Source organism: Pistacia vera, unplaced genomic scaffold, assembly GCF_008641045.1.
Source record: "Pistacia vera cultivar Batoury unplaced genomic scaffold, PisVer_v2 Contig521, whole genome shotgun sequence".
Classification (NCBI taxonomy): domain Eukaryota; kingdom Viridiplantae; phylum Streptophyta; class Magnoliopsida; order Sapindales; family Anacardiaceae; genus Pistacia; species Pistacia vera.
In genome coordinates, this window is record NW_022196359.1 from 657623 (window position 1) to 682757 (window position 25135).

The 25135-nt window shown below is 36.8% G+C and overlaps 3 protein-coding genes across 4 annotated transcripts; 1 reads left to right on the top strand and 2 right to left on the bottom strand.

Annotated features, from left to right (window-relative positions):
• The first annotated feature begins 2375 nt into the window (after nt 1-2375).
• LOC116106778 lies at nt 2376-4340 on the top strand. 2 transcript variants are annotated; one of them, XM_031393103.1, is made up of 3 exons: nt 2376-2603; nt 3134-3416; nt 4182-4340. In XM_031393103.1, the coding sequence occupies exons 1-3, from the start codon at nt 2427-2429 to the stop codon at nt 4247-4249; spliced, it is 528 nt and encodes a 175-aa protein (XP_031248963.1). In that variant the 5' UTR covers nt 2376-2426; the 3' UTR covers nt 4250-4340. The 2 variants fall into 2 exon arrangements, with proteins under 2 accessions (XP_031248963.1, XP_031248964.1); XM_031393104.1 differs by having other exon boundaries at nt 2382-2603; nt 3155-3416; nt 4182-4333.
• Nucleotides 4341-5071: 731 nt separating this feature from the next.
• LOC116106768 (protein pns1-like) lies at nt 5072-6899 on the bottom strand. The gene is made up of 3 exons (XM_031393094.1): nt 6587-6899; nt 5337-6479; nt 5072-5252 (listed from the first exon to the last, which is right to left on the bottom strand). The coding sequence occupies exons 1-3, from the start codon at nt 6644-6646 to the stop codon at nt 5118-5120; spliced, it is 1338 nt and encodes a 445-aa protein (XP_031248954.1). The 5' UTR covers nt 6647-6899; the 3' UTR covers nt 5072-5117.
• Nucleotides 6900-8714: 1815 nt separating this feature from the next.
• Nucleotides 8715-10542, bottom strand: LOC116106770 (protein pns1-like). Its single transcript, XM_031393096.1, has 3 exons — nt 10230-10542; nt 8980-10122; nt 8715-8895 (listed from the first exon to the last, which is right to left on the bottom strand). Exons 1-3 carry the CDS (start codon nt 10287-10289, stop codon nt 8761-8763), a joined length of 1338 nt encoding a protein of 445 aa, XP_031248956.1. The 5' UTR covers nt 10290-10542; the 3' UTR covers nt 8715-8760.
• Between the last annotated feature and the right edge of the window lie 14593 nt (nt 10543-25135).

Here is a 25135-nt window from a genome sequence, read left to right on the forward strand (position 1 = left end):
GTTGTTGACTTAACGGTTGCTGAGGACTTTTATATTTTTCAAATTTTTTTATTCAATTATAAATCTAAATGTATTTATAAAGTGATTCTACTAGGATTAATATTTCAGTCCATCGTATTTATGGGAAGTTTAATGAGAAACCGAAATGCCAAATCTGTAAAAGGCTCAAGCCCAAAAGGGTTCACGACTTGATCATGGGCTTAATTCTTGAGTAAAGCCTAACCCAGAGTTCTCCTAATCAAATGTAGAAGGATCTGCACATACAATACTTTTAAATATTATTAAATTCAAAAAAATTTATATAAAAATATTTTTGTGGCTAAGACCTAAGATGTGGATAGCAACTTATACAAAACATATTTACATATTTCTTTTTAAAGGTTTAAAATATTTCTTATTTATTTCTACAAATATAAATGTATATTTAATTTCATGAGAATATTTCAAGTTTTAGAAAATATTTATCATTCATTAGTTTTTATTTGTTGTTACTCATTGTAATTGATTCCATTTGCAATGCTGTAAAGTCTTTTCTATAAGTGTATAATTAAAATTTACAAATTTTGATTGTAAAAATATATGATTGTTTTCACGTGTATTATTATCATTAATAGATAAAATATTTACTTATTTCAATATAGTTTTTTTTATTTATATATATTTAATATATTGATAATCTAAATAATTTGTTTATTTGTGTTTCGATAGAGACTCTTGAATATATTATTTAAGAGATTTTAAGTTTGAATCCTTCTTCGAGTGCTAATAAGGGTAGTCACTGGAGTTCTTATCTAATCGGTTATTCGAAGTCTCAAGGGATTAATTGAAGTGTATGTAAGCAGGTTCAGATACCCTCGGTCATACAAAAAAAAAAATAATTAAATAATTTGTATGCTAACAATCTTAAAAAGATAACTTAAAAAACAGCAAGAAAAGCTATGTAAATCTTGATGAGTAATACTACACATACATCATTTTCATACAACATTTTTCATACAATATTATGTGATAAGATATGATTGACTAATTTAAAGTTAAAATTAAACTTTTATCCAATCATATCTTGTCACATAATATTGTATAAGAATTATGTATGTGTAGTATTATTCAATCTTGATTACATAATTGCTGCCACTTTGTAAAATTTATTAAAGAGTAAACGACATGTACCCACCCAAGGTTTGGCGAATCTTAAGTTCCCACCCATGATTTCTTTAATTCTAAATTCTCACCCTTAAATTAGCACTGTTAATGAATTTTGAGTTAGGACATAATTGCAAACAATGCTATTACCATATTGCCCTTGACTTTTGATTACACCGTTATCTAGCCACCATCACCATCACCATCCAGCCACCACCATTCAACACCATCACGACCAAAACCCCAAAGTCACCACCACCCACCACCATTCCACCCATCCACCACCGTTACAATCCTTCTAAACCCCAAAGTCAGCCCCACCGCCACTAAACAATCACCACAAACCACCAGCTAATCACTCATAAATTCAACCACCAAATCACCCAAACCACAACCCACTCACAAATTCGAAAAATGAACGATGATCACGAGTAGGAAACGGCAACCGGTGCAACCCGAGATGGTAATCGGTGTGTCAAGGAAGAAGAGAGGAGCTTGATGTTGGCGGTAGACGGCAGATTCAGTGCAAACGCAACAAACTCATGCTCACATTGCGATGGAGAGATATAGTCAAGAAAGGTGGAAACAACAACGCATGTCGTGATGGAGAGATATACTTGGGAAAGGTGGAAACGATAGTTGTTGGTGGCAATCCTGGTGAGGGTTTTGAAGAGGATGGCGAGAGGAAGATGATGATAGAGTTAAGTGGTTTAATCGACGTTGGAAACCGTCTAGATCGGGCCTGAGAACAGTCAGTCGAGCGAGGCCAGGGGTCGTACACACAATGCAAAAATGGTGCAAGATCAGTTTGACAACGAACCAATCAGACTCGGGAAAGGTGCAATCGGCGATGAAGAGATGATTTCTGTCGATTTTGGTGCAAAATCCGACTGAAATCTGTCTAAAATCTGGGAGAGAAAGGAAGGAGTGAAAGGAGGGAGAGAAAAGGGTGGGACAGCTGTGTGCTGACCATTTTACCCTTTAAGCATTGAATTAAACAATTTTCGGTTAATTTAAGGGTGTGAATCTGAAATTCATGAAACCATGGGTGGGCACTGTGGATTCGCCAAACCTGGAGTGGGTAAATGTGTTTACTCTTTATTAAATAAAATTAGGTAATCCCCACCCACAGACAAAAGCAAAAACTCAGAAACAACCAGCGATTTCTCCAAAGCTATCTTCTGTTTCGGCCCATATTTATGCAACTTTCTTCAATTCTCTAATTACTTGTTCATCCTCTAATTTTCCGCTTCACAGTTTTGTGCATGTGTTTTTAACTTCTAATGGATTCTACTCTGAGACTAGCTTCATCCGTTGGCTTCTCCGTCTCCTCCTCAAGATTGGTTCATAACAATAAACAAAATGATTTCAGTTTTGGGTTTCAATTCAGTACATGCCACTCCACTAGAAGAATCTGCGCCATCTCTTACGGTTCTCTTTCTCCCTCTTTTTCAAATGGGGTAAGTTGTATTTTTCTTAAACTTAAATTGCATTAGTTGGGTTTTCATTTCTTTTAATTATTTTAATTAATCGATTTATTGGGTTCTTTTAATTGTTTAGATACATTTCTTTAACACGTGTGATTCAAAAGGTAGTGATTTTCTTTGATTTAATATGTTGTAGATTGTAATATGTCCAATAATCAACCAAGCAATTTGTTCATAATTTCTGTGATGCTTTAACTTGTAAAAGTCTTTTAGCTGGAACGTTGATTGTTCTTGATAAATTATTGTTTAAAGATTACTTGTTTCTTCAAGAAGGGATTGAGGGTATTTAAAGATTGCCAATTTAGAGATGGGCCTCCTAATTGAGTCGATATCGAGTTTTTCGTGTAGATTGTTACTCATAAATACCAAATTATTTGAGAGATGGGGAGCTGTATGCAACTGGTTTGAGAAATAAAGTTCCATTTGTGCTTATGTGTATACTTTGGGATGATGAAAATTGATTGAAGGTTTTCGCATTGTGTTGCTCTGTGTAATATCTAAAGGATACATCTTTGATGTTGCAGGCTGAGTCAAGTTCGGTTGGAGATATGCAGAGGCAAAGAAGCAGTCTTGAATCTCTGTTTTGTTATGATAAGCCTATTCCGGAGGAAAGAATTGAGAAGCCGATTGGGCTATCACTCGCTGAAAAAGTAATTGGAAATAATCTCCGGTGCACTGATTGCCAAGCTAAAGGTGCAGTCCTTTGCACCACTTGCTCTGGTTCAGGCCTATATGTGGACTCGATACTAGAGAGCCAGGGTATCATTGTCAAAGTGCGCTGCCTAGGTAAACTTCTTCTCTCTCCAGTTCAACTTTTGACTTCAAAGTGCATGTAAATTTTCATGGATAGATATGCCCTTGACAATTTTCTCCATATTCCTAAATTGACTTTCATGAGTATTTTTTGGGTTAGCATTACATGATATCATTTTTGTTTGAACTTTAGTCTGTAGCAAATGGCCATTTTTTATCGTCAAGGTTTTTCCCTTTTATGGATGATTCAGTTAAAGATCTAGACAAGATTGTTTTTTGCTGGCTTTATATTTCTAGGCATTTCTTAATTCCTACTGTCTTCCTTAATGTAACATTTATACATTTAAATGTGGTATCTCTTTCTAAAACTATTGGATTCAAAGGCCCCTTCAGTAATCAGTTTATTTTCACCTTCAAAATTGCTTTGTGATCTCCCTAATTACTTTGATATGCCTTCCCACCCAGTTTAGGTCTGTTTGAGCCTGTTACTAGGAAAATACTTAGTTAGCTTGATGTTTCTTGATCCAATCAAGTTTCGTAGTGATATATGTATATCTTTGGAAGTTATAATATAAGAAAGTAGTATGAAGTTCAGAATGTTTGGGAATTTTTGAATTCTGTGGTAAGTTTTCCTGTAATGTCAGTGTAAGTCAATCTGAGATTACTGATACCCCATAATTAACAATTTCCACTCTTGAAGAAAAATGAGACAGTTAGGCATACTGTTAATTATCTAGTTTCTGTTTCTGTTTATGCTTGGAAAACACAAAGCTTTAATTTGATAATTTTTCTGTGCAGGTTGTGGGGGAACTGGTAACATTATGTGCGCTGAATGTGGTGGGCGAGGTCATCGTGGACCCAAATGACTTATCTGTTTTGCTTGTCTTCTTTTATCAGAATTTATTATAGCCTTGTAGCTCAACATCTACATGGTGAATTTACATTCCATACTTGTCACGGTTTTTAACATCATTTGTTTCACTGTCATTTTTGTTGAATCTATAGTGAAAAGGGAAAATTTCTAGTGTTGTATCATACTTGAATGATCTCTGTAAGGGTATTTTTCCTCTATATATCATATTTTCTTTATTTACAAATGCACTTAGTAGAGTTTTCCCATTGCTGTATAATTCAATGCATTGAGAATACATCTTTATGTATTTCTGAAGTTTAAATATAAAATACTGTAGAAAAAATAAGGTGAACGGTCTGAAGCAAAAATCAAGGTGATTACTTGAGTTTTTGACCTCTAGTTCACTGATATACGATCTTTGTTTCTAGTAATCTGTTATTATTTTTTTGTATAATGGAAGAAAAATGCACACGTTCTGTTGAAATTCTCGATTCTGGTATGGAACTGACAAGAACACTCATATGGTTTCAGTTTTGTCTGAGTTGGCATCGGTATTGGAAGGTTGGAACCCTATCAAATGTCATCGCATAGTTAATTGATATATAAAATATTTGGTATTATATGGTTATATAATTGTATTCTAATATGCACCATGAAATAGGTGCATCCGTCATAGCAATTTTGTACATGTTATTTGCCAAATAGAAAGAAAAAGTTTCACAATCTTTGAAATTATTTCATCTTTCTCTCAGTGTATCATCCTATCAAGCCTTTACATTGCCTATATGCTTCTCAACATGACTGATCTTTTGCTAGATGGTGAATATCTTCAACATCATCGGGTATTTATATACAAATGCTTGGATTTGCTCTAATGTTTGTTAAGTTTGATATCTCTGAAGCTCTTGCATGCGAGCAGGGATTGTTGAATCGAATCGAGGGTTCTGTTGGTTCTCAGAGTAAGCAACATAATAAGCTGAAACACATGCTTGTGGCCATGCCAAAGCTATCCGACACTGAAACATAGCCAACAAACCACAGGAGTTAGTTTGTTTACAGGTTTGAAGTTAAGATATGTTTATGATTCCAGAATCTTTTACCATGAAATAGCCGATGAAGAAAGCATATATAGACACTTCAGCGGCGTAGCTCTTCTGAACAAGAAGTGTCCATGTTCCTGCAACAAGAGTGCATACTGCGCCCCCTGCTACACCGCTGAAAAAACAGAACGCCCCTGTGAGATCAGAGTCGATGAGTGTTTCCAACCCAACTTGCCTGAACGTTTCCCAGGTATCAACAGACGCCTGGACGAATCCCTTATTGTAAACTCCTACATGCACAAAACCCCACCGGTTTCCATGTGTTCCAAGAGTTGCAGCTACATTTGAGTAACAATTAGCACAGGAGAACAAGAACTCATCTGTACCCCCAGCGATCAAACTGATGCCTCGTCCTGAAGCACGAATGACCCCAAAAATTGGAACGAATATTGAACCAATGCATACACTCCCAACCAAATGATTCATCGTATCACGAAAAGCAATTTGTGTATCCATATCCGCCCCGTATGCGAAGTGAATGTATTTGATTCTTGATACAGTAACTTGCAATATATTCTTGATCACTTGCATACTCCAGGCCAGGCTGAGCAGGATCACCACTATGAACAAGGTGTCTAATTTAGTTCCAACTGCAGTGGCTCCTCCAATGCCAGACATCAATAAAGAGGTATATACAACACTTGTGATTATTGATAGAGTGACCAAAACTGTAGTTTTAGCAGGAGGAAAAGCTGCGGAGACTGATAAAATCTTGGCAGCATATTCAAATCTGGGATTGACCCAACAAGTGTAGAGGGTTTGAATGAATGCAGAAATGATAAAAATGGCACCTACTGCTGAACAAGCTGCAGAACTAATTAATAAAAATACTATACCAACTGCACACGTCGACAACGGGCCAAGCCAGAAGCATATTTTGATGGCTTTTGAAGGATTGGAGTAAGTTATCCATTGCCAAGCGAAAGAGAAAACTCCAACGCTAGCAACTGAAGTAAGCAAGGGAGGGTACCATCTCCTGGGGTAGAAATGGTGCTTGTCAGCTGAAACAACGCCGCGTATTGTTAAGAAAATTGTCAAGATCGTGATTAGGAGTAAGTGAAAGTAGAAAAGAATTTGAAGCAGCTTCCTCGCGAATTGCCCCGCCACCGTTGCTTCAGTTTGTAGAGCACTTGGCTCCTGAACCTGGAAGAACAATGAAGCAATATTTGGTATATAGCTCTAAAGATAAGTGCGGAAACAAAGAAAATAACACAAAGTGGGTTGGTGCTGAGAAGAAATTAATTAAAAACCTTTTGTGTGTTTGTGGATGAAAATCTTGATTCTTGAATTGTCACATGTAAGCTCTGCATAACTTGAATGTTTCAAATTAAAGTGAATTTCTTTCGCTTTCTTGGAAAGTCTAATTGAGAGAGTCTAATTTAAATCTGAACTGAAAATTCAAACAGTATTATATCACACAAAGACTTAACTTGTCCCAGTCTTCATAACCTAATTCTACTTATTCACATTTCTTCCAAGTTTCAATCTTCTACATCATCAACCAAAGAAAGTTCAAGCTACAACGACATCGTTTCTTCAAAACCATCAAACAAAATTAATGATTTCAATTTCATGCATGCATTTCATCTAGTAACCCTATAATATTATATTATATTAGCAATTAATGGTGGAGGTGAGTTTGGTTATGGTGACGTGGGAGAGACAGGTCAGCGGTTTTGACGTGAAGAAGAAGTTGATTTGTCTCCTTTCCTCGTGATGCATGCAGCTGGAAATACGTTTTGGGTTGAATCTTCTTTATTGGTTAAAGTATGAAAAAGAAATTAGAATAAAACATAATCCATCCGGCTCTTTTTATTTGTTTGGTTCAACTGCTTTTCTTTCATATTAAATAACAAAAGACTCTAAATTGATTTATTTTAATTTGGTCAATTAATTAGAAAACTTAAGTACTCTTCTCTTCCATTCTATTTTTCTGAAGATCCTTCTTCTTATGTACATCTTCAATAGACCTAACTGTTTGAATTAGCTAAACAAACAAACAAACAGAGAGATCTAAGAAAAACCTCTAGTGTTGTTAAGAAAAATCGCTACAACCAGAGATATCCAATCGATCAAGGCAAGATTGAATATGATGTGTGTGTGATTAAGATTAATTAGCCAAGAATAGATTGGAGAATCCACAATATGAAAACAAAAGAGGTTTTTAAAGTGGTTTGACGGGTTGGAACCAAACCTATGTTCACTGTTATATTATTGTTTTGTATTTGCTTTACACACAAGATGATTATGGGATAAAATATGTAATAGAGAACTAAAACTCTCTCTAAGTGATTTCCTGTGCTTGTGTCAATAATCAGTCTCCCAAAACGGAGGTGATGTCTCCCTTTTATACATACCATCTGATAGTGGTTAGGAGTTGTTGTTACTGGATAGATTACACGCATAATCATCCTTAATCCAGATTTGAGTCAGCCCCATCCATGCTTAAGTCTGAGCACCTATGCTTAATAGTTAATATTGATGAGTTAGCTGATGAAGTCATCTGTTATGAGAGCGACACGTGGGATGAGTCTGATCATTAGATCTCGATATAATGTATGGATAGGTGGCACAAATTAGGCCGTAGAAAACATGCACAACACTAAGAAAATATTATTTTATCCAATTTTCATGGAAGAATTGATGTAGACTTTTTCACAAGATAATGTGGAATATTAAAAGAGATTAAAGGGACAATTGAATTGTGGGCATCATTCCTTCCTTTAATCAAAACTTAAGTGATGTAGCGTCTAAATCAAAACAACCTAAAAATAAAGTCATGGATAATAATCTTTATCTTATATATTGTGAGGTATGACCAATAGGTATAAAATTGTGAGTTGAGTTTTTTCCAGGGAGCGGAACACCAAGTCTAATGAATATATGATTTGTGGGGTTATTCTAAAATGAAATCAGTATTCTTTCACTCCAAGTAAGATATTATACTTTAAAGCTTTTATAGTCAAATATAAGAATATTTGATGATTCAAATTTTTTTTTTTTTTTAATGTACTATAATTAGAGTAAACGACTATTTTCCACCCANACTGACAAGAACACTCATATGGTTTCAGTTTTGTCTGAGTTGGCATCGGTATTGGAAGGTTGGAACCCTATCAAATGTCATCGCATAGTTAATTGATATATAAAATATTTGGTATTATATGGTTATATAATTGTATTCTAATATGCACCATGAAATAGGTGCATCCGTCATAGCAATTTTGTACATGTTATTTGCCAAATAGAAAGAAAAAGTTTCACAATCTTTGAAATTATTTCATCTTTCTCTCGGTGTATCATCCTATCAAGCCTTTACATTGCCTATATGCTTCTCAACATGACTGATCTTTTGCTAGATGGTGAATATCTTCAACATCATCGGGTATTTATATACAAATGCTTGGATTTGCTCTAATGTTTGTTAAGTTTGATATCTCTGAAGCTCTTGCATGCGAGCAGGGATTGTTGAATCGAATCGAGGGTTCTGTTGGTTCTCAGAGTAAGCAACATAATAAGCTGAAACACATGCTTGTGGCCATGCCAAAGCTATCCGACACTGAAACATAGCCAACAAACCACAGGAGTTAGTTTGTTTACAGGTTTGAAGTTAAGATATGTTTATGATTCCAGAATCTTTTACCATGAAATAGCCGATGAAGAAAGCATATATAGACACTTCAGCGGCGTAGCTCTTCTGAACAAGAAGTGTCCATGTTCCTGCAACAAGAGTGCATACTGCGCCCCCTGCTACACCGCTGAAAAAACAGAACGCCCCTGTGAGATCAGAGTCGATGAGTGTTTCCAACCCAACTTGCCTGAACGTTTCCCAGGTATCAACAGACGCCTGGACGAATCCCTTATTGTAAACTCCTACATGCACAAAACCCCACCGGTTTCCATGTGTTCCAAGAGTTGCAGCTACATTTGAGTAACAATTAGCACAGGAGAACAAGAACTCATCTGTACCCCCAGCGATCAAACTGATGCCTCGTCCTGAAGCACGAATGACCCCAAAAATTGGAACGAATATTGAACCAATGCATACACTCCCAACCAAATGATTCATCGTATCACGAAAAGCAATTTGTGTATCCATATCCGCCCCGTATGCGAAGTGAATGTATTTGATTCTTGATACAGTAACTTGCAATATATTCTTGATCACTTGCATACTCCAGGCCAGGCTGAGCAGGATCACCACTATGAACAAGGTGTCTAATTTAGTTCCAACTGCAGTGGCTCCTCCAATGCCAGACATCAATAAAGAGGTATATACAACACTTGTGATTATTGATAGAGTGACCAAAACTGTAGTTTTAGCAGGAGGAAAAGCTGCGGAGACTGATAAAATCTTGGCAGCATATTCAAATCTGGGATTGACCCAACAAGTGTAGAGGGTTTGAATGAATGCAGAAATGATAAAAATGGCACCTACTGCTGAACAAGCTGCAGAACTAATTAATAAAAATACTATACCAACTGCACACGTCGACAACGGGCCAAGCCAGAAGCATATTTTGATGGCTTTTGAAGGATTGGAGTAAGTTATCCATTGCCAAGCGAAAGAGAAAACTCCAACGCTAGCAACTGAAGTAAGCAAGGGAGGGTACCATCTCCTGGGGTAGAAATGGTGCTTGTCAGCTGAAACAACGCCGCGTATTGTTAAGAAAATTGTCAAGATCGTGATTAGGAGTAAGTGAAAGTAGAAAAGAATTTGAAGCAGCTTCCTCGCGAATTGCCCCGCCACCGTTGCTTCAGTTTGTAGAGCACTTGGCTCCTGAACCTGGAAGAACAATGAAGCAATATTTGGTATATAGCTCTAAAGATAAGTGCGGAAACAAAGAAAATAACACAAAGTGGGTTGGTGCTGAGAAGAAATTAATTAAAAACCTTTTGTGTGTTTGTGGATGAAAATCTTGATTCTTGAATTGTCACATGTAAGCTCTGCATAACTTGAATGTTTCAAATTAAAGTGAATTTCTTTCGCTTTCTTGGAAAGTCTAATTGAGAGAGTCTAATTTAAATCTGAACTGAAAATTCAAACAGTATTATATCACACAAAGACTTAACTTGTCCCAGTCTTCATAACCTAATTCTACTTATTCACATTTCTTCCAAGTTTCAATCTTCTACATCATCAACCAAAGAAAGTTCAAGCTACAACGACATCGTTTCTTCAAAACCATCAAACAAAATTAATGATTTCAATTTCATGCATGCATTTCATCTAGTAACCCTATAATATTATATTATATTAGCAATTAATGGTGGAGGTGAGTTTGGTTATGGTGACGTGGGAGAGACAGGTCAGCGGTTTTGACGTGAAGAAGAAGTTGATTTGTCTCCTTTCCTCGTGATGCATGCAGCTGGAAATACGTTTTGGGTTGAATCTTCTTTATTGGTTAAAGTATGAAAAAGAAATTAGAATAAAACATAATCCATCCGGCTCTTTTTATTTGTTTGGTTCAACTGCTTTTCTTTCATATTAAATAACAAAAGACTCTAAATTGATTTATTTTAATTTGGTCAATTAATTAGAAAACTTAAGTACTCTTCTCTTCCATTCTATTTTTCTGAAGATCCTTCTTCTTATGTACATCTTCAATAGACCTAACTGTTTGAATTAGCTAAACAAACAAACAAACAGAGAGATCTAAGAAAAACCTCTAGTGTTGTTAAGAAAAATCGCTACAACCAGAGATATCCAATCGATCAAGGCAAGATTGAATATGATGTGTGTGTGATTAAGATTAATTAGCCAAGAATAGATTGGAGAATCCACAATATGAAAACAAAAGAGGTTTTTAAAGTGGTTTGACGGGTTGGAACCAAACCTATGTTCACTGTTATATTATTGTTTTGTATTTGCTTTACACACAAGATGATTATGGGATAAAATATGTAATAGAGAACTAAAACTCTCTCTAAGTGATTTCCTGTGCTTGTGTCAATAATCAGTCTCCCAAAACGGAGGTGATGTCTCCCTTTTATACATACCATCTGATAGTGGTTAGGAGTTGTTGTTACTGGATAGATTACACGCATAATCATCCTTAATCCAGATTTGAGTCAGCCCCATCCATGCTTAAGTCTGAGCACCTATGCTTAATAGTTAATATTGATGAGTTAGCTGATGAAGTCATCTGTTATGAGAGCGACACGTGGGATGAGTCTGATCATTAGATCTCGATATAATGTATGGATAGGTGGCACAAATTAGGCCGTAGAAAACATGCACAACACTAAGAAAATATTATTTTATCCAATTTTCATGGAAGAATTGATGTAGACTTTTTCACAAGATAATGTGGAATATTAAAAGAGATTAAAGGGACAATTGAATTGTGGGCATCATTCCTTCCTTTAATCAAAACTTTAGTGATGTAGCGGCTAAATCAAAACAACCTAAAAATAAAGTCATAGATAATAATCTTTATCTTATATATTGTGAGGTATGACCAATAGGTATAAAATTGTGAGTTGAGTTTTTTCCAGGGAGCGGAACACCAAGTCTAATGAATATATGATTTGTGGGGTTATTCTAAAATGAAATCAGTATTCTTTCACTCCAAGTAAGATATTATACTTTAAAGCTTTTATAGTCAAATATAAGAATATTTGATGATTCAAATTTTTTTTTTTTTTTAATGTACTATAATTAGAGTAAACGACTATTTTCCACCCAAAATGTTTCAAAAATACTATTTTCTCACCCAAAGTTTATATTTTGTTAATACCCACAAGACATTTCACTTTCTCAACCGATGTTTGACAAATTAATAAAAACCAAGGTAAGAGGGGTTTTGTAGAGTGAAGGTTGTTGGATTGAATGGTGGTGATCAATTGAATATTTGCCGTTGAAAATCAGCTAAGAACAAGAAACTTTAGCTTTGCAATGACCGACAATCAGCAATAAATCAGGTACCGAAGTGAAAGGGGTTTTACGGAAAAGATACCAGAGATTCAAATGATAATGACAAAAAGAATTTTCGTTGTCGGAATCAACTGGAATCAGCTTTGGGTATTAACGGAATATAAACTTTGGATAAGAGAGTGGTATTTTGAAACTTTTTGGGTGGAAAAATGTCATCGTTTAGTCATCATAAGTATATATCTAACTTGGGTCAAAATTGGTATGCGATAAACATGACTCTGTTAGCATCCCATATACACTAAGTATGGGATTAGCAGATGGCTTATTAACAACTCTTGGACTCTCTCCTCTTACAAGTCATATTTTAGAGGGAGTTTTACCTAACAACAATTGCTATGTCCAGGAAAATTGCTGGAAAAATGGGTCAACACCCGTCTTAGAATATTAAATCAGGCGGCTGTAGAATTGTGGTTTAGTGGCTCAAAAGTTTTAGGTGAAGCAGCCAATTCAAATTTGAAATTTGGAATATATGATGAGCTATTAAAGCTATCAACTTCTGTAATGTTGCAACTTGTCTGGTACTGGGTGAAGTGTGCTTTAGGATTAGAGTGGTTCAAAGTTTAGTCACATTTGGCTTAATTTAAACTAAGATAATTAATTAGTATATATAATTAGGTGACTACTCTAGATTATTTAGTTGAGCGCAGGGTCAACTTAATTATCCAAGTTTTCTTTAATTTCTGCATATATTTGAACTTTATAGGCAGGGCTTGTGAAGGCTGAAGAAGACATGAATCATGTGCATCATCAAAGACGATAGTAATTAAATTTCTCAATAAATGAACAAAAACTTTAAAGCTTCAAGATTAGTAGTTTACTTCAATAGATTTTTGCCAATTTTATGTCTTATTAAATGCACCGCACGTTATGGTTGAACTTGAAGTGCAAATTTTAATTTATTTTGCCAAGAAATTACATGTTGGTTTGGTCCAATACGAGAGAAAGAAGTGGATTAGGTCCAATAGTGAAGAAGAGTATCCATGTGGGTCTGAGCCAATAGAAGAAAATAGAAAATAATGGGTCTGGTCTAGTCCAAGAGAGGAGAAATGGGTCTACTGAAAGACAAGGGAGTCGAAATGAGTCTAGTCCAACCAACCCATTCCACTCACAATGCTCTCATTATATTGTATCTAATTGTTAACAATTATAGAATAATACTACACATACATCATTTTTATACAATATTTTTTATACAATATTATGTGACAAGATATAATTAGGTGAAAGTTTAATTTTAACTTTAAATTAGCCAATCATATCTTGCCATATAATATTGTATGGGAAATATTGTATGAAAATGATGTATGTATGATATTACCCACAATTATATATATATATATATATTGACATCCTAATATTAATTTATTAGGATAATACATGCATGTGCACAATTAGATTTGAGTTATAAAATATACTTTCAGTCCAATGAGATTATACTAACGGTGTATAAGCATAATTATGACATAATTAATATCAAGATGTGCTGATTATGCATAAGTTTAAAATAATATGAGCAAGACTTTTGAATAGATAGTACAAGTTCAATACTAATTGAAATTGGATAAATCATGAATTTTAATTTGTCTCCCACAAGATTTGATTAAGATATAGGTAAACTCTAATTTTCACAAAATTTATCAAAAATCTCTGACCATGCAAAGTAATGGGCATAAATATCTATATTCATCAAAATCATTTTATAAAAATATATAAATAAATTTAGGTTTTCATATAGAGCATTCCTGTTCTATTAAAAATAAATTTAATAAATTCGGGGATTGATTTAAATAATAATGTTATTATACATAGCTTTCAAAACATAAAAACACGTAGAAGATAATTATATTAATTAAAAACATTATCAATATTAAAATTAAATACTCATCATTATTTTAAAATTTGTATTATTTTTTAAATTTCGCCTCTCACATCGATTCTTGGTTCTACAGAGTTGAAGTAAAATTGTGATATTTTGTCCCCAACTCTGGATGAAATATTTAATGAAAAGGACTTAAGGAGGTAACACGTTACCAGTATTAGATCATGTGCTGTTTTCAGTGATCTAGGCCTAGGGAATTCCTTCTGATCCTAGTTGATTTCCAGAAATGCCCCTTGTCTCTACAGACTCCATTCTTTTACTTTCCAAACTACACATATTATTAGTAACTCTCAAGACTCAATTGAGAGTTATAAATTTGCATAAGATGATACACTAATATTTTGCATTGGATCAATACACTAAAAGTAGAAGGAAGGGCTGAAGACTTAAATAGGAAGTTTGTAGCGTTTAACAAACAATATCAGATTATGTTGTGGGAAAGAGCTAAAGGCTTAAATAGGAGAATTGTGGCGTTTAAGAAACAATATCAGGATTATGTAATGGGAAAGAAGAGGTTTTAATATGACAGAGAATGAGAAAGTGTCATATATGAGAGTAAGGGAAAAGAGCATATTAGATGTGTTTATATATTTTTGCAAAAGGAATATATGGTTGAAATTGTGGTATTTGAAAAACAATATAAGGTAATTTATTGTGGGAGAAGAAGAGGTTTTAGTATGAGAGAATATAGAGTAAGGATAAGTATTATGTAGACGGTAAAATCTACCTTGAATGTCATAAGGATGAGGCCACTGACAATTTCGTAGACCTACAAGGACAAAAAGAGTGAACACAAAAAGAGTGAACGTGAAAGCTCGAGGGACACCGATGTGGTGTCGACCGTAGACACTTTGACATTCAAGTCAGCACGGTTGAAAGGAATTTAGTAAGGCTGAGAACGGATAAGGGTTTACCGGGAGTGGTTGGCTAGGGTGCGACTGATCAACTTAGAGTTGCCGAGGCACGACTCTATGACGATTATCGAGCGTAGAGTTAGTCGGAACTAGGCTCTACAATTGGGAAAGAAGATGGTTCTTGGGAGCAAAAACTTAGTGATATAGTGAGAGGAGATGTGACTGAATGAATAATGAGAGGGTTGACATCTGTTTATATAGTGAGCCAAGGAAGCTTGAGTCCTTGTAGAACTAGATATTCTCACAATAAGAGTTTGAGTAAACATGAAACTCTTAGTACTAATCTATGTAGGAGTAGGAGTACTAGTTCATGTAAGACTAGGTGACTTGGATGAACTAGGATATGTGTGGGATTTAGAGTCCTATTGTGGGATGAGTGTAGACTGATGGACTAAAGCCTGAGGTTACTTATAATGTCGAAAGGCCTAACTCGTGGAGTGGCCCAAAATGTAGGTTGACCCAATTCGTAGGATGGCCTTGATCATAGGGTGATTCAACTCGTTGAGTAGCCTAACTCATAGAGTAGACTAACTCGTGGTATGGACCAACTCGTATAATTGGCCAGCTCATAGAACGGTCCTTCTTACAGAATGTGCTATCTTGCTGAATGGTCCTTTCACAGGATGAGTTTTGATATAGGCTTAACCGGAGTTGGGATGTGACATTGAGCCTTAAGCTTTTAAGCCAATTGGAGTTGGGCTTTTGGCTTGAGTGTAATTGGAGTTGGGTCGTGGCATAAAGCCATCTACTATTGGGCTAACTAGAGTTGGGCCTTAGCACGGAGCCTTTTGCAATTGGGCCAGTTGGGAGCCCAGTACGGATTTTTGCATCAACATATTATAACTAAGGTTTTTACTATATTAGTGCATAAGGAAACTTTTTAACCGACTTTAATAGATTTCAATGGTAATGAATGTGTTTGTTGTCCACTAGTGATAAGTGATAATAACAAAATAAATGCAAAATGAGTTGTATCAATTGATTTGATATGAAGTTGTATAATTCATAATTGGATATAATATTTTGTGCACAATATTATTAAATGTATGAAGAGATATATATTTTCAAGTCATGCACAAGATTGATCCCTTTTTTTTTTTTATCATTATCAGGAGTATTTGAGAAAGTTTTTAATTGCTACAGACCACATTATGGAGGCAAGTAAGATAAAATATCCCTATACAACAACATTAGATGATCAACATGTCATATGGCCTGCAATATCATGCCGTAATTTAGATCACCCCAATAACAGAGTATTAATATCAAATATGACATTTATATTATCAATATAACTCTTAGAACCAACCATTTGAAATTTTGAGACCTGCTTTTCCTCCTCCGTTTAAATCAGTGTTTACAAAACAAGTAATGGGCTAAATTGTTTATTTTTATTTGATTTTAGTTTTAGGTACNCTTTCCATTACAATGACAAATAGTTGGTAAAATTTTTTAATTATAATCCAATACACTTATAAAAAGTATATAAACTTCATTTTTTTTATTTAAAAAAAAACAATAAAAATGTGTTTAAATTTTCGGGAAAAGCACTCCAAATTCCAAAGATGGGGATAGTGGTGGGCTTGGAATGACGAAACCATACTTGGCCTCATCCTCAAAAAATTGCCAACCATAATTAAAGATCAAGAGTTGAAATGTTGCATAATTGGAACTTGAAATCAATAAATATTGGCTCACAACTATAGACGGTAAAAATCTATGGTTACAGAAAAGGACTGATCCTGTGAGGTTGTGGCCACTGATGATCTGTTGAACCTACACACAAAGAAAACAAGCTCGAAGCTTACGTAAAACACTGGTGTGGTGTCTGCCATAGGCACTTCGATGCTCAAGTCAATAAGGCTGAAAGAGACTATTTAGTAAGGGCTAAGGGAAGGAAGGGTTACTGAAGTCTGATTGGAGACTAGAGCCACGACGAAGGTGTATAGTTTTAAGGAGCAAGAATTTAAGAGCTAGTAGATGGTATTAAATATTGGATGCTTAATGAGAGGCAAGACCTCTGCTTATATAGTTGTCATAGGATCTCTGAATCCTAGTAGGACTTTGAGTCCATAATGGTAAAGTTCTAGTAAATAGGAAGATCCTAGTTTACTTGCCTTTGTGGGAGTGAGAGTCCTAATTCACATAAGATTCAGGATCTTAGGTGAATTAGGATAGAGACAGAATAGGAAGTAGATGTGTTAAGGTTTGAGTAGGACTTTGGACCCTTAATAGATATTATGGACCAATGGGCTTAGGCTTAGGCTTAGGCTTGGGCTTGGGCTTGGGCTTGGGCTTAGGCTTGGGCTTGGATGAGCTACTGTTGAGGCCCAATATGAGTGGCCTAATCTAGAAAAGAGCTAGAATGGTGTCATGGGTCTGGCCTGTGACATGAATCTTGATATAGGCCCAACCGAAATTGGGCCATGGCCTTGGGCTACATAGTAGTCATTTCATGCTTGGGCTTGATAAGGCCCATGAATATTTTTGGCCCATACAGTTAGCCCCCCACTCTTTAAGTTAAGGAGTACTTAGCTTGGAGAGTAGTTAGTCCGAATTGAGGTTAACTAGGTAGGGCAAAAATGTCCTAGGGTGAGCAAGAGTACTCTCGGCTATGTGAAGATGCTTCATGTCGAGGAGCGATGCAAGGTGCATTTATTGGAGATGTCTTCACTCGATTAACCGAGCCGAGTGGGAGGATGTGAGGTGCATCCTTTTTAGATGTTCATACTTAGTTAACTGAGCCGAGTGGGAGGATGCGAGGTGCATCCCTTATAGATGTTCCCACTCGGCTAGTCGAGCCGAGTGCAAGCATATTCTGCTTGTGAGAACTCAAGTGGAGAATTTCAACATTTTAAGAACTAGTCAATGAGTTGGCTCGTTCAGACGAGCTGATTTTTCTTTGGGTAAAATTTGGTGGCTCCAGCAGAATGAGGCATGTAGGGTAGGGTTTTTACACACTTTGAGCGAAAAACAAAGGATCACAACTCTCGAGTTAAGCCTATCGTTTGACATGTGTAAGGCTAGGATCCCTTCTTGCTTTAAGTGGGAAATCGAAAAGACATTACCAATGGAGTATAGCCATGCATCACCTCTAATAGGCTAGGCACTAGAAAAGGAGAAAACGTAATTGGTAACTATTCATCTTCATTTCAATTTTCACTTTGAGAGGGCGTTTCAGAAGCAACAAGAGAAAGCATTCTCGTACTGTTTCAGAAGTAGCAAGAGAGCATTTTCGTACTTTTCTAGTAAAAATTATTCCTTTCTACTTGTTTTTCTTATGGTTTTTTCATTCTTGTTTCCTTCCATTTTTGTTTTCCACCGATTCGAGTAGTTTAGGCAAAACTTGTGTGATTTTCTTTCGATTTTGTGTTTTGAAGTTTAGTAGCTTTTTGGAGAATGTTTATCTTGGTTTTTTGGGGTCCTAGTGCATATTAGATGACTTTTGCGAAGGATTCATTGGAAATTTCTCAATTTGAAATGGATTCTAGGTAGTTTCTTGGGCGTTTGGTGGATTTCGTTTGTGGAGTGGTCGTGGGTTTTTTTTGGGTTTTGGAGGAAAAAAGATAGGGCTAAGCTATTTAATGTTGCCATTCGGCTCATCTTAGTGTGCTTGGCTGAGTCAAGTGAAAGTTTCTAGACCAAGTGCAGTAAGCTCAATCTAAATGGGTATTGGAAGTGTCGGGAATTCAACTAAGTGTTAAGATTCGGTTTAGGCAAACCGAGTCGTGTAAAGATGGATAGCGGTGACGAGTATAAGACTGCCCCCACCATGGTATGGATGACAAGAGACGAGAAGCCCCTTGCAGGGATTAAAGGTGTGTCGGTGGCTGTGGCCAAGCCGACTGCAGCTGAGTCAAGTGGCAATGACTTTAATGGGCAAAGGGAGAGTGGGGAAGAATTAGGTGAAGAGTCGGGTAGTATTAGAGATGAGCCTTCGACAAGTGAAGGCTCGAGAGATAGTCCTTCAACCAGTGGAGGTTTAGGGGATGAGCCGAGTCCCGAGCCAAGCCGAGCGATGGCCTCCTAATTATGGAGTATCCTCCTCTCCTAAAAAAGATGGATGAATAGAGAATAAAGATATGTACTACATTCTTGACTTGGTGGAGATTAGGATCCCCAAGAGTTATAAGAGGGTCGATTTGGATGTGCCAGGATGGGTGAGCATGTATGAGATAAATTTCTATGATGGGTTGAGGTTACCCATTCCTTGATAGGTTTGGGAGGTGTTGCACCACTTCATGATCACGCCGACCCAACTCATGCCGAATGGATGGAGATTGTTGATGGTGCTGGAGCTCATTTGTACCATGAACTAAGTGAGGTTTCGGTTGCATGAACTCTTTTACTCTTACTATTTGAAGGAGCATGATAAGGACAATGGGAGATCTGCCATCACACTAAGACATGATCAGATTCACTTGGTGACGTGTCTTAGGTCAAGTGATAAGAAATGGAAGGAGAACTTCTTCTTGTTGAAGGACGAAACAGTCTTTGGTGAGAAAGGGCAGGGCGACATACCTTGTACTTGGAGAGCTACCGGGAGTACTTCTTTGCTTGTCTTTGTGCTTTAATAACCAAGTCTTATTTTCCATGCCTTTTGCTGATCTCTCATTCAACTGAGCCAGGCATAGTGGTTACGAATTGGATGAGACCACTAGGGAGGTTCTCACCATACTGAAGGAGAAGCGAGATTGGAGGGTAGTACTGAAAGAGGCGAACCTGTGGGCGAGTCATATTTGGGATGGAGTAGTAGCTATCCAGAGAGATATCCCTTTCTCTTCATTGAAGCGAGTGTGGCACATGCTACTGATTTGTTACTGTAATCACCTGGTCTTTCGGCACTCGTTTCTTTACCCTCTAACACTCAAAGAGTTTACCATTGCAAAGAGATTGATGAAGAAAGGGATCAACGTAGACATCCTAAACACGAGTGAGGCAGTTGCGTAGTGCCGAGCCAAGAGGTAGAGGGAGTCGATACCAAAGGAGAAGGTTCGAGTGGAAGGGACTGACTTGACTCCACTGACTGGACAAACATTGGTCAAGGCTAGGTTGTCAAAGAATGTTCGGATTGATGAAAAGGGGGATAAGCTAACCATCACCCTCCCGACCATGGCCTCCCTCTATTCTGATGTAGCCAGGATGGGGGACCTAGCTGACTCCCTTCTTCTCCTCGCAGGTGAGAGTCAAATGACTCAGATAGGGATGACAGTTGCGGTAGAGTGGGAAGTGTTTGATGCGTTGTTACTATAACATGCAATGATAGCAAGTGAACTAGTCGTACAAAGTAATAAAGTGATGAGTGAGTATCGTTTCCAGGAGGATTAATTGTTAAGTACTAATTTTCCTAAGTGTTTTTCAAGTTGGAGAAACCGAAATTGTTTGGATTAATGGGAGATTAGAAAATAAACTAAAAACAAAACTTACTAAATATTAAAAACTAATTAATGAGAGCAAGAATTTAAAGCAAGAGTAATATCAATTTAACAAACAGTTAGGGTTTTGACTTCATTCGGACTCTATGGATGAATTTTACGGATTATGCTATTTTCACACTCACATGCACAGATTGTAAATCGAATTCTCTAAGTTGTCAAGCATGCCTTCTTACGCTATGAATTCCTACTTTTCCCTATTAAACTTCCGCACCCAACAAATTGAAGAATAATAGATCAAGTTCATTAAGCTAATGGAATCCTAGATTGATTTTATTGATTCTCAAATCTATCTCTAGCATTCAATACTACAATGGTGATTAACCAAGAAGCTCAACATGATTCATTTCTCAATCTCATCATACTCATCAAATAAAATCAATAAAAACAGAATAACCACACAATCTGTACAATAGAGTATAAAAATAACAATAATCAAATGATTAACCCATAGAAATTCGAGTTACATCAAAACCCTAACCCAAAATGGGTTAGTTCATAACTAAATCAACACAAACAACAAGAAAAATAGTAAACGTAGCATTCAACATATTGAAATAAAGAGAAAAGAAAGGATATCTCCCCTAGTTGAAGAATCCACAAGGTTGAATCTCAAATCTTCTCACTTTCTCAACAAAAATGTCAAATCTATTCAAAGGAAAATGAAAACCAAGCGAACTCAGACCACCCTAGACGACCTCTTTCAAAATGGCAAGGTTTTTCTTTTATACTTCGCCCAAAGACCTAAAACTTTCCTAAAATAAAACTGTGCATTTTGGAGAAAACAAAATTTCGCAGACTTCGCCGTGGCGACGAACTAAAGCTAAATCTCGTTCTTGGCTTCTTTCGCCGCGGTGAAGAATGACCTTCGCCGCGGCGAACCTTCTTGGAAAATTATGCATTTACCGAATTGCCTTTCGCTTGCTTCCTTGCATGAATCTTCGATTCTCGATGCTTTCCCATTGGAACAAGCTTCATAGTGCTTTGACTCTGCTTTAGAACTTTCCCAAAATCTGAGATTAGCTGACTTTTGAGTCTAGAAACTCCAATTCGCTCATTATTCGCTCAAAATGTCTGTTTTAGCCTGAAACATAAAATAAATGGAATTAAGTAGCAATTCAGGCATAAACGAGTTAAGAAGTATCTAAAATCCGGCCAAAAAGCCTAAATAAAACAGTATAATCCTCGGATTATCAGTGTCGCGGCAACTTCAAATATAATTTTATTGTTGTACTTTATGTTAAGTTGTGACTATACTAACCGAATGCTCTATGTGCAGACTTTGTGTGGAAGCTTATTTTTTAAAAAGGATGTGGTGGCCTAAGAGGTGTGAATCCAAAAGCTGACCAAGTCTAACACAAATCCACACACGCAAAAGGCTACAGCCCAAAAGTTGGCAAAGGAGAGCACTTTCAAACTGCGGTTGGTCGAGGAAGAGTTAGCTGAGGCGAAGAGGAAGTTATCCGAGAAAGAGGAAGAGTTAGTAGCTCTTAGAAAGTGATGTTGGTCCATCACTGGGGATGTAGTTATTAAGGCCTGTGTCGAGCTAATGAAGGATTTTAAGGCCGGAAACACATTGCATTGGAAGCCCCATGAAGACATCAAACTCTGGGATGAGATCAAAGATGAGTCGGCCGAAGAGGGAGGTCGAATCGATGATGACCAAGCCGAGCCAGATTCTGAAGACCAGATGATGGAGTTTGCTAAGGATATGGAAGGTACCCTTGTGAGGTCGACTGAAGCAGCATCTCAAGTCGAGCCATCTGGGAGGAAGTTTACCGAGAAGGAGAATGAGGTTGAACCGATCTAGGAAGAGTCAGATCGGGATGATGAATTGGAGCATGATGCTCCTTAGTTTTTCTTTATGTTTTGAACTCATATTTTTGGGTTATTGAGCACCTTTCCTTGTAATTGACTCAACCCTTTAAGGCTTTTAGAGCATCTTCAATGGTGCTCTTTATTTTAAAGAGTATTTTTCATATAAATAAATAGCATCTTCATCAATTTCTAAATATAAAGAACAAATTTTTTATTCAAATCCTAGACTCTTTATTTTCAAGAAAGAATCTTAATTAGAGAGAGAATTAATAAATAAAATGCATGGAAACTTGTAGTTTATTAATTAAAATTAAGATAGAGAGTGAAATTTGACTCTTTAGATGTGGAAAGCCAAACTCACTCTTTAATTTATATTTAAAGGATAAAGAGTCTATTGGACTTTTGTTTTTATGGATAGGCTTTTTATAATAAAAACTTTGAGTAATATAAAAAGTCATTTGGATATGCTCTTATATGGAACATTTTATCGATGTTTTTTCATACTAGTATTTTCTTATAGATGTGTAACTTCCATTTAAAGTATAAATACATTGAGGCTGAGTCAGTGTCGATTGACTGTTTGTTTAAGCTAACTCGGATCAAACCAACTAAATGTAAGAAAGGTCAAGTGACCTTAGGCAAGTTGGTTGGACCGAATGATTATGGTAAGTTTAAAATTTTATTCGAACTGGAGGCTTTGAGGCTAAGTCAGTATGAGTTGACTAAAGGTGTGAAGGGTTGAGTGCCTTTAGGCGAGTCGGTTGGACCGACTGATCATGAAAAGTTTGAACTTTATTCAAACTAGGCCTAACGGCCGAGTCGGTATGAACCGACTAAAGTTGCATAGGTTAAAGGTCTAGTGGCCAAGTTAGCAAGGCCGATTGAAGGTGCATGTGTATAAATACTTAGAATTTTCATTGAATAATACTTTTATTGATCAAAACATAACTGCCCTTGGGCATTGTTCGGTTGAGCTGACTGACAATGTAAGGGGCGGATAGGCCTACTTATCCCTTTGAATTTGATAAAAATGGAGCTGAGCCACGACCTATCAGAAGTGATAGCGTTAGAGGTGTATGGCGTTTCATCTGTTGCTGATGTCTTTGCCCTCTAGAGATTAGAGTCTGTAGGCGCCTTTATCCACTACTTTGATGATCTTGTATAGCCCCTCCTAGGTTGGGTTTAGTTTGCCAACATTGATCTTCTTGGTATTCTAAAAGACTTTACGAGGGACCCAGTCACCCTTTTTGAATGTTCCCACTTGGACATTACGGTTGTAATGCTGAGTGACTTTCTATTGGTAGATGGCGTTTCTGATGTGGGCTTATTCCCAAAGTTCATCAATGGTGTCCAAGTTGTGGCATAGGTTCTGTTATTGAACTCTTCATTCATCCATTGAAGTTTGGGTGATGGGATTGACACCTCGGCTGAGATGACTACCTTTGAGCTGTTTACAAGGGAGAAAGTTGTCTCACTAATAGACGAGTAGGGTGGTTTGATAAGACCAAAAGACTCTTGGTTGTCCATCCACCCATACACCCTTTGCTTTCTGAAGGCATTTTTTCATAATCTATGTGACTGTTTTATTGGATGACTTGGCCTAATCGTTTGATTAGGGGTGCGGGGGTTTGAGAAGCTGAGTTTGATTCCCCACATTTCACAAAAGTTTCTGAATCTAAAGCTGATAAATTAAGATACATTATTAGTGACTATCTCTTTCGGTATACCGAATCGACAGATCACATTCTTCCATATGAAACCCTTTACCTCTCGGTCTCTAACTTGGGCGAATGTTTCAATTACAATCCATTTGGTGAAGTATTCAGTGATTGCTAGAATGTATACTCATTGCCTGGGTGCGATTGAGAGTTTTTTTGACTATATCCATCCCCTATTTTAGGAATGGCCAGGGGTGAGGATTGAGTAGAGTCACTCGAGTGGAAGGTGCGAGATATGGGCAAACCTCTAACAACTATTGTACTTCTTGACAAAAGCGGTTGAATCAGACCGCATCATGGGCCAGTAATATCTAGCTGTGATCACTCGATAGGCAAGACTGCGTCCCCCAGCGTGATTCCCATACTCGTCTTTATGGATCTTGGCAATGATATACTTAACTTATTCAGGAGTGATGCACTTAAGGTATGGACCAAAAAATGATTTCTTGAAGAGTTGATCCTCGTGGATGGTGAATCTGGTTGCCTCACCCCTGAGTTGGCAAACTTTGTTCTTATCAGTAAGGTGTTCATCAATTTCTAAGTATTAGAGGATGGGTGTCATCCATGAGTTAGTCGAGTCGATGTCCATTACTTCAGCCGGTTCTTTAGGGGTGAGTATGGTTTCAAATTGGAGTTCTTTCTAGTCGGCTGGCCATTGGAGAAAAAAGAGAGGGATAGATGTTGAGGATTATTCTTGAAAAGCTGAGCCAAGTTTGGCTAAGGTGTTTGCATCTGTGTTTTTGGTCCTTGGGATCTAGGTGATGGTGATCTTTTCGAAGGCCGACTGTTAAGTCATCTTGGAATCTCAAGCTTGATAAATGCCATGGAGCTGATTGACTACGAGCTGGGAGTCGGACTTGACTTCTAATTTTGTTATCCCTATGTCTTTGGCGAGTGAGAGACTGGCTATCAGAGCTTTGTACTCGACTTCATTGTTAGTGCATTTGAACTCACATCGGATGACTCTCTGGATGACTTCCCCTTCAGGTGTGATTAAGACTATGCCTAACCCACTTCCATTCATGTTACTCGACCTATTGACCGAGAGAGTCTGAAGGTGTGAACTTGTTCATGCATAACAACTCTGTCTCCGCCTGA

Coding starts and splice junctions, on each gene's coding strand:
- LOC116106770 (XM_031393096.1), bottom strand. CDS start 10,289: ATGCAGAGCTTACATGTGACAATTCAAGAATCAAGATTTTCATCCACA. Junction 10,123..10,229: donor CATCCACAAACACACAAAAG/GTTTTTAATTAA, acceptor TTGTTCTTCCAG/GTTCAGGAGCCAAGTGCTCT. Junction 8,896..8,979: donor TCTTCATCGGCTATTTCATG/GTAAAAGATTCT, acceptor GCTATGTTTCAG/TGTCGGATAGCTTTGGCATG.
- LOC116106778 (XM_031393103.1), top strand. CDS start 2,427: ATGGATTCTACTCTGAGACTAGCTTCATCCGTTGGCTTCTCCGTCTCC. Junction 2,604..3,133: donor CTCCCTCTTTTTCAAATGGG/GTAAGTTGTATT, acceptor TAATATCTAAAG/GATACATCTTTGATGTTGCA. Junction 3,417..4,181: donor TGTCAAAGTGCGCTGCCTAG/GTAAACTTCTTC, acceptor TTTTCTGTGCAG/GTTGTGGGGGAACTGGTAAC.
- LOC116106768 (XM_031393094.1), bottom strand. CDS start 6,646: ATGCAGAGCTTACATGTGACAATTCAAGAATCAAGATTTTCATCCACA. Junction 6,480..6,586: donor CATCCACAAACACACAAAAG/GTTTTTAATTAA, acceptor TTGTTCTTCCAG/GTTCAGGAGCCAAGTGCTCT. Junction 5,253..5,336: donor TCTTCATCGGCTATTTCATG/GTAAAAGATTCT, acceptor GCTATGTTTCAG/TGTCGGATAGCTTTGGCATG.